Source organism: Muscardinus avellanarius (genome assembly GCF_963383645.1).
Source record: "Muscardinus avellanarius genome assembly, chromosome: 2".
NCBI classification, from domain to species: Eukaryota; Metazoa; Chordata; class Mammalia; order Rodentia; family Gliridae; genus Muscardinus; species Muscardinus avellanarius.
The window spans coordinates 94922783-94932780 of NC_137787.1; the positions used below are offsets into that span (position 1 = coordinate 94922783).

Below are 9998 nucleotides of genomic sequence, written 5' to 3' on the forward strand. Positions count from 1 at the left end.
GATGGAACCCAGGGGCTTTTCTGCCTCCAGGCTATCTATACTCCCAGACATATATATATATATATGTATATATATATATATGTCTGGGAGTATATATATATATATATATATATATATATATATATATATATAATTTATTTGGAAACAGGGTCTCACTAAATTGCCGAGAGCCTCAGTAAGTAGCTAAGTAGCTGAGGCTGGCTTTGAACCTGTGCAATCCTTCTGTCTCAGGCTCCTAAACTCTGGGATTACAAGCTTGTGCCACCACTCCTGCCTTTAATGTTTCATTTCTAAGCCTTTTAATTCTCTATATTAGATTTTAATTCATTGTTGGGTTGCATTGTTTTTTAGGTGAGCCATTCATCAATATGACTTTACTGAATCAACCCAACATTTCCTAAAAGCTTTAATTTCATGGTCACTTGACATTTGCCTGCTAGAAAAGTTCATATTAGTTCCTTGATGAAGCTAATTAATACTCCTCTTATGCAAACTTGAGTTCAGTTTTCTTCCAGCCATAAACAATATATGACCCTTGGTGTATCTGCTTCTAGGTAACATTACCAACAAAAGGTGTACTTACGTCTCTGGCAAAAAAAAAAAAAAAAAAAAAAAAAAAAAATTGATCACCCTTAATTCCAATATAGAAAAGGAAGGCTACCGTTCTCCAAATTTGCTTTGCCCTATGCTTAGATACATAAACCAAAACAAAAGTTTGAAGACTTATTCTATTAGTGATGGAAACTCAGACTATTTTCAGATATATGAAAAAAGGAAATATGAACATGTGTTACATAAGCTACACCCCACAGATATGGTTTTCTGAATCTATTCTGTAGTCATAAATCTTAACAGAGTACAAGATGGTAGAGGCATACATGCACAAATCACTGATTCAGCTCTTCCCCAATGCCCACATCATCAATGCCCTCCCCTTCCCTCCTTCTCATGTTTGGCTTAGTGATTGACTTTGATATGTTTGTGAATGTACATCATGTACATTAGAGAATTTACCTCTTCATCCCTCCCATCACCTCAAGTTAGGTCTCCATATTTGCTCATCTGTGGTTTCTCTTTCTTTGTCTAGAGGTCCTCTTATGACCTTTCTTCTCCCTAGTTTCCACATATTAGGGAGATCATCCAATTTCTTACTTCTTATGACTGACTAATCTTGCTTAGCAAAATAATCTCCAATTTCATTCATTTCCCTGCAATGACATAATTTGTTTCTTCTTTATGACTGAGTATGATTCCATTGTGTACATATACCATTTTATTTTTTGAAAGAAATTAGCAATCCTGTCTGATATGTGTTCTTGTGTCTGGTTTATTGATGAACACCATGGACCTTGAAGAGTTTCGGTAACCTACTCAAGGTTTCACTTCCAGTAATTTATAAAATTGACATTTTGGCCCCATGTCCATTTCAATCCAATACTGATATCCCTTTTGCTTTACCAGGCTTCCATATCACTTGCTATATTTACTCATGGCCAGATAATATATTTATAGCTACAAAAACAAAACCTAGGGTGGAATGTGGCCAGTGCAATTGTGTAAATGTGCATTCAGTCACAATTGATTTATATGTAGTTACCAGAATGTCCGTTCATCACTCCAAGTAAATGTGTGTGGTGGGAATCAATAAACTCAAACAAAGAAGTCAATATCTCTCATCTCCAGGTATGTAAATATAATATATAAGTGAAAGGCAACTAAAGACAGATTCCAAGCAATCTAAGTATCTAAAAGGAAAGCAATATTTCAATAACATAGTTAGGAACTAAGAACACAAATATTTAGGTCAAGTTTTATTTACATTATATTTATGATGAAAAGTTTTGGTATACTATAGTGTCTAGTTGTCAAATTCTTCATCTTATTCATTTTTTTCTATCCATTCATTTATTTTCCAGGAAGCATTGCTATCATTGTGCCTCTGGTCCTCCTGGTGACACTGATAACCACCTTAGTAATTGGCCTTGTGCTTTTTAAGAGAAAAAGAAGGTGAGATACAATGTTCTAGGTTAATATTTAGTGAATAAATCACAAAAATTTCAGAAACATAGTAAGTTTTGAAAAGTTTGTTAAAACATGGGTTAGAATTCCAATCTAAAATTCCATATTTCTCAAACCATTCCATCACTCTATTTCAAGTAATTACAATTCACACAAATCTTTCCTCATGTTTTGTTGATGGAATGGCTCCATTTATATATTCTAACAAAACTAACAGGGGCCATATTATCTAAAATTTTGGTAGAACTTTACATTTTAGTACTCTTTTCTTCAAACAGCAAGTGTCTCTGAACAGTGTCTTCTGATATTACAGTGTATGATTAGTCATGTCAATTGAAGACATATATATATATATATATATATATATATATATATGTAACAAATTATGTTTTATTAAGAAGTAATGCAGTTATTTATTTTTATCACTGGATGTATTATTTATGTGAAAATGCAGTTATAAAGAACCAGACGTAGTATCTTATACATGCAGTTTATTCTAGAAACTGAAACACAGTCAGTTTGGGCATTAAAATTATTATTCTAGCCATATAATCTGAATGTAATGTATTTCAAAATTTCTTCATCACTGTTTTCTTAGGGATAATTTTCAGAGAGGAAAAAATGCACTATTAGCTACTCAAAACTGCCTATGTTATTTATAACATATTTTCATTATTAAGTCAAATAATTGAAAAATAGATTTTCAAAGTATGATTTTCTTTCTGACATGACATATGTCACTTATTCATTTGGTTTAAAATGTATTTCATTTATAAATTTCTCTTCAGTCATATTAAAATAAGTAAGTAAATCTATAAATATGAATTTCATACCTTGAATTAGGAATATTTATACAATTCACACTTATATTAATGTTCACATATTCTAGAACAAAAACAATTAGAAGACAACCTATCATCAATGGCGGAATCAATGTAGAAATTGGCAATCCATCGTATAACATGTATGAGGTGGATCATGATCACAATGATGGAGGTCTTCTAGATCCTGGCTTTATGGTAGATTCAGCAAAGGTAATATATCATAGGATTATGGGTAAAGAGTGCTAATACTCTTAGTCAAAACTGTTATATGGTTCTGAATTTCATATCTAAAATTTTCTCAAAAAACTTTAAGATTAAATGATCAAGACAGTCACTTCTAAAGAAAATACAGTATGATTGCGTTCACCTGAAGCATGCAGGTTAACATCACATTCTTTCAAGCACATTTATTTATACAGATGTATACTTTATGTAAAATAATAAAATGTGTCAAAGTGTTAGTATATCTAAGTATAGATATAGAACTTCATGGAAGAATCAACCATGCTGTTAAAGATATCTTTGTGATCAAATCACTTTTGAGAAATCTTTTTTATCTGCTATGATATCCTTATTCATGTGAAATATATCATTAATACATATAGCCTGAATATATATAGCTTTGCTAAATTTCTTTTTCTTATGACTCTATACTAAGTTCACACAATTATCCAAATAAGTTAAACTTGCATGGATTCAATTCATTGAATTATACAAATGTTCTGAATGACCATTTTAAGGTATTTTTCTCTGTGAATCTTAATTTATCATTAATTTTTTTAGCTTATTCATTCATCTATTTTTATATTTATTTTCTGATTTTTAAAGACTTTTTGTCCAAAATAAACTTTTTTTATCATATATAATCAAAGTGACCAGTCTACATCCAAATAAATTTAAACTCATAAAGTAACTCTTGTTTGTAAAAGAGTTGAATAGGGTCTTTTATATTTAATAAGTTTCTGAATCCATGATTAGACTTTCTAAGCCAGAAATTGATGGTCAAAACTTTATTCCTATGAAAATCACAATAATATCTTGACTTTAAGTTCAGTCAATAATGACTGCATGGATAAAGTTTAAACAATCAGAGAATACTATTATATTTTCTACCTAGAAATAATTATATTTTTTATTATTAACAAATTCCTACATCTGAAATTTTTCATAAGATAAATTCTGATAACCTCAGTATTAGTATTTTCTACTTTAAATCAAAAGACTATCTAAACTTTGTATGTTTTCATTTCATCATTTATAAAAGAAAATATACTTAAAAATAAGTTTTTGATATTCTTTTGATTTTTCTTAGGAATGAAAATATAGTATCATAAATACAGTATGAACTGGTATGGACAGAATTTAAACAAACTTCAAATATTTTTCACTTATTTCATCAAGGAGAGTTCATTTTTCCTCATAATTTCTATTTCTTGTGATAGAATTAATTTAATTTTTTATACTTAAAAAGAATACCTTTTATTTCCCCAATTAAACATTGTGCACATTTACTCTAGGAAAGTAAAAGGATGCTTCAGTGCCCCTTAGATACAATTTAATTTAATTAGTACTTAACAGTCAATAAGTATTTATTTAACAATTTGCTGAATGACTAAACAAAATTGCATGAAAAATGACTTTGAAGGCTGAATCTGGCTGGCTCCTGGTGTTTAAAATTTAAATGTGAATTATTGCCTAAGAGGTAAGGAAAGAAAAAAGTTAATTTATCAGTTATAGGGAGTAACAAAAGGTGGAGGTTACATGAAAATGATCTTAGTGAACAAAAGATTTCATAGAGTAATCACTGTAATACAATGCTTCGTATGTGTGTGATGTTATCAGTTAAAAAATACATGACATACAGAGAAAATTTTTGTAGCGCATTCATTTACATTATTTTCAAACTGCTTAAAGTTTCTGTTTGGCCATACCTTAAAATCAAAAGGATGCAAGTACATAATTAAACTAATAAAGTAAATTTGACTGTGAAAGTAACTAAGGACAATTTGAAAGTAACTTGTTTTTTGCTAAAAATATTTTCCAGAGCCTCTTCCCCAAACTTTTTAGTCATCATTTTTAAGACTTGATAGTTACAATTTTAAAATAAATGTATATTCATTATCATTTAATATTATTAAAATGTTCATTTACATTTTTATCACTAATAAGTACTATATTATGAATATGAATACCAGTTAAGGTAATTCTGCCCTTATTCTCAAGAATATCTAAAGTCAATGACATTACATGGAGATTTAATGAGCCAGTTTTGTTAGTAATCAATGTTTTAGACTGAACAAATTATCAAAAATATAAAAATTGTGTGTGTGTATGTGTGTGTGTGTGTGTGTGTGTGTGTGGTTCTTGGGGATTAAACCTAGGAGTGTTCTATCACCAAGTTATACCCGCGGTCCTTAGTTTTTGTTTTGAAACAAGGTCTTGGCCAGTTGCTGAGAGTCTAAGTTGCTGAAGCTGGCTTTGAACCTGTGATCCTCAACCTTCCAGCTACTGGGATTACAGGTGTGCACCATCAGGCAAAAACGGTTTGTTTTAAGCAGGTGGTGGTGCGCGCTTGTAATCCCCGCGCTTGGAAGGGTGAGACAGGAGGATCACGCAGGTTCAAAGCCAGCCTCAGCTGGCTTAAGAGACCTTGTTGCCAAATAAAATATAAAATAGGTCTGAAAGTGTAGCCCCAAGGTAGAAGGCCCCTGGGTTCCATCCCCAATACCACCAAAAAAAAAAAACAATTTTTTTTTGCTTTGTTTTTGTTCTTTTGATGTATTGAGCTTGAAATTTATTTTATCCTCTAAAAATATAAAATTATAATGTATCTTTAATTAAAAGCTCTAAGTTATTTGAATGTCGAGAATGGGCCACTGTCAGAACTCAGAACTTTTCAGTGTCAAAACCTTAAATGAGGAAGGCCTCTACATTTTGCATGGGATTGTTAGCAAATGTATAATTTTCTCAGTGAGAATGAGGTTAAACAAGAAATGTGTGGAGGTTACTACATGCATAGCATAGCATGTCTGTCAGGAAGCTGAACATTATTGAAATGTTTACCGATGATGAAAAGATCCAATTAAGATTTCTTTCTGAAGTTATGAAAGCTAACATGAAAACACTCTTCATGGCTCGGGGCTAAGGATTAATTTTATGTTCCTTTTCTGATTTAACATGATTTGTATTGATGAAAATGGTTCCGTGATAGAAACTAAAATTCTCTGTTTATATACAGACCAGGTATATAGGGGGAGGGCCCAGTGCTTTCAAGCTTCCACACACAGCACCGCCCATCTACCTAAACTCTGACTTGAAAGGACCACTCACTGCTGGGGTGAGAGAAGAAATTCATCATTCCATATTCATTCCATCACAGAATCCCTTGCCATCAAACAGTGACTGCTAGACTGAGAGGCTTGTCTTAATTAAGGTTTTAATTGACAAGAGATTTTAATATAGCAAAAACTGGAGGCTTATGTGTACTGCCTAAACAAGATTACATGCAAAGCTTGTCCTCATTTTTAGGCAAGTTATAAAGTGGAAATATCTCTTCTACTGGACTTGAAAATGTTATAGCCCCCTTAGGAATGGACTTGAGCATTTGTTCTTAGAGAAGCATCTCTACCCACAATTCAATTTATTTATTTATTTATTTATTTATTTATTTATTTATTTAGTGAATGTGGTACTAGAGATTGAATCCAGAGGCATTCTACTTCCAAGCTACACCCCCAGCCCAGTATTTTAATTATGAAACAGAGTGCTGCTAGGTTGATGAGAGTCTCACTACTCACTGAGGCTTTCCTCAAACCTGTGATCCTCCTCTCTCAGCCTCTCAAGTACAGGAATTAAAAGCATGCACCACCATACCTAGCTTTACTTACAATTTAAAATGGTAAAAATTGTTTTGTTCTATGCATATTCCATTAGGATGCTTTAATATATATATACATATACATGTTTTGAAATTAATTTATATATGAATATATAAATTTGATGTCCAGCTAAACAGAAATATATCAAAGTACATCATCATATTGAGAAATCAGAGATGGTCTACTGAAGCCATATTATCATTTTTAATTAACTAGTGTTTAGAGGAAGCTAGGCTGTCTAAAGTTACATAGTTCATTTTAGGCAGAAGAAAAATTAAATGCCAAAGCCCCTCAGGAATTTCTTCCTTGGTCCTCTCTCCCATCAGCCTCCTGCTCCCATTCCCATTGTCTTTTATGTTTGTCCCATTGCATGGCTCAAAGATAATGATGTTTTCTTGTTGTAACTAAAGTTTCTTGTATGCTTCTAGAAAAACCAAACAAAAACAACAAAAACTAGACAACACTGTCATAGACTAAATCACAATTTGTTAAATAATGAACAGTGTATATATTTTCCAACTGAGAGAGGTCACTGCTACATGCTTATAATTCTCTTTCAAAATGTTTTGTGTCTGGGAAACGTAAGATGACTGTACACTTCACATTTCTTAGGAAGAGTTCAGAGATATCTCCAATGACAAGTACATATAGGTTGTTAGAAGAAGAAAAATACTGTTATTTTGAGGTGCATTTCACTGATGTGTTTATTTTTATTTTTGTTTGTTTTCAATTCACACTGAAAAATTATAAACACTAAACAAATTTTTTTTTGTATACACATCTTACCTGCCACTGATGGATCTGCATCTGTAGTATGTAGTGGTGAAGATGGAGACATAGAGCCCAGACACATAACAGTTTGTTTAAGCATTTTACAGTAAAATCTCAGTAAACATAGATTTTACTGAGATTTTTTTCTTGGTTTTCATTTTATATCAGAGGTCCTGTTAGTCTCACAAGTTACCTGAAAAACATAAAATTATGTTTGTGACTAATACCTTAATAAAGCAGACTAAACCCTGTAAACAGGTTAGTAAATGGAATGCAGCACATATACTGTTACCATTAAAAAGAAGTGATCACCACAAAAGAAATGATCTTATTGTTGAATAATAAATTCGTATTTATTTTTCTCTTTTAGACAACAAATTACTCCAACCCTGTATATGCAAAACTGTATATGGATGGGCAAAACTGTCGAAACTCCTTAGGAAGTGTGGATGAAAGAAAAGAACTTCTTCCAAAGAAAATAGAAATTGGTATAAGAGAGACAGTGGCATAATCGGCGATAACTTTTCTATGCTGTATAAATGTATAAAGTATAAGGATTACTTTTGTATGTTCCAACAGTATTATACTTGTTTTGGCATCAGCATTACCTCTTCCTTTATCTTTTTCCTGGTTAATATTTTTCTGAGTTTTTTGGGTTTTAATTTTTTTTTTTTTTGCTGATGACTGTTGATTGACCATTTGTATGGTATTTTTATGAAAAAGAACTGCACTACAGTACAATTTACAACAATGCTGCTGATATGACACACCTTTGAATTTGTTAAAAATTAAAAACAACATATTTCTTTGTAGTGTGAATATGAGCAATCTATTTTATATGAAAAAAATTTTGGTTCTACTTAACAAAAAGAATCTCTGCACATTTTCATGATATGGTCTGAAAGCTGTCATTTTATTTTTCTGTTTATATTGCTGACATTGCGGAAGAATGATTGAATGGACAACTCTCTTCTTTGTGCTCACAAAGAGTGATTCAGACTTTGCTGAAAATACACAACCCTCATAAGTTCAGAATCACCTGCTCTGAAATTAGCCTTAGATTGCCAAGTGATAGATGAGAATTCTGAGGAAAAACTTTGAAAGCATATATAAAATTAATAATTTGCATGAACACAGATGATTACATTTTCCAAAACTTAGTGGACTCTACATGATATACTAAACCCTGTAAGCAATAGTTATATTTAGGTGGTAGAACATAGCAAAAAAATATAACCAGAAGTGGATAAATCACATTTGCTATGGGATAAGATCTTTCATTTCCCCTCCGATCTTGAGGTAAATTTCCTGCCTAGAGCACAACAGGGTATTGGGTACTCATGTCTTATGTATTTCTTCCCAGTCATGTGCATTTTGTGGAAGATTAGCCCAACCTTTGACCACCCTGAACATTAAAGAGTAATATATAAGCACACAAATTGATCACAGGATTTCAATTATGTGAATGCGTTCTCTTTGCTCGGTGAAAAGTAAGAGGCAAAAAGGCCATTTTGGTATAGAGTAATTGGTAAATACTTTCAGGATACAGTATGACAAATCCATTATTTGCCCCACCTGAAATAGATTCTTCAAGAACCTTCCAAGTTATAGGAAAACAACCATCTGCCCATAATCAAAGGTGGAGCCTATAAATGCAAACCAGTCTCTCTGGTACTCTGGTTTCTTTTTGGTTATACAATACACATGGACCCCATTCATTTTGTTGTTATTGTTGTTTGTTTTAAAAATTTGATTGAAAAAAGTACACTTTATTTAAGTTGTAAAAAAAAGATAGCATTTTTATACAAATATCTTTAAAGGCACAAAAGATTTATTCACAAGTTGTAGAGGGCTTTTTGTTCCTCTGATAGACATGACTGACTTTTAGCTGTCATAATGTATTAACCTAACAGATGAAAAATATGTTTGTGGTTGCTCTTTATCCCTTTGTACAAGCATTAAAAAACTGCTGTTTTATAAGGAGACTTTTTGTTGTACTATGTGCATGCATACTACCTATTTCTAAACTTTGCCATATTGAGGCCTTTATAAACTATTGATTTATGTAATACTAGTGCAATTTTGCTTGAACGATGTTATGCATATCATAAACTTTTTCAGGTTCTTGTTTAAGTACATTTTTTAAATTGAACAGTATTTTTCATTTTGGTTATAATAGTCATTTTGCCTATGTTTCTACAATGAAGTGTTAAATACTTTATAAAAATTGTTGACTGACTTATTTAAATGAAATTCTACATATTTAAGTGCTTGTGTTGGGTAATTTTTAAAAATAAGAAAATTTCTTTCATTATGTAGCTTAAATATTTCTTTTTTTTCAGTATTGGGGATAGAAGCCAGTGGCATTCTACCTTCAAGCTATATTCCCAAGCCTTATTAATTTTTTTATTCTTTATTTTGAAACAGAGTCTCACTGAGTTGCAAAGGACCTCAATAAGTAGCCGAGGCTGTCCACAAACCGTGACCCTCCTGTTTCAGCCTCCCA

The 9998-nt window shown here is 31.7% G+C and overlaps 1 protein-coding gene across 1 annotated transcript in view; it reads left to right on the plus strand.

Annotated features, from left to right (window-relative positions):
- The window catches only part of LRP1B (LDL receptor related protein 1B), a 1956425-nt gene extending 1948142 nt beyond the window's left edge, over positions 1-8283 (plus strand). The window contains exons 88-91 of the mRNA XM_080689945.1: positions 1917-2007; positions 2909-3053; positions 6082-6180; positions 7863-8283. Coding sequence (XP_080546071.1) covers positions 1917-2007; positions 2909-3053; positions 6082-6180; positions 7863-8003 — 476 coding nt within the window. The 3' untranslated portion in view covers positions 8004-8283. The remainder of the gene's footprint in view (positions 1-1916; positions 2008-2908; positions 3054-6081; positions 6181-7862) is intronic.
- The last annotated feature ends 1715 nt before the right edge of the window (positions 8284-9998 follow it).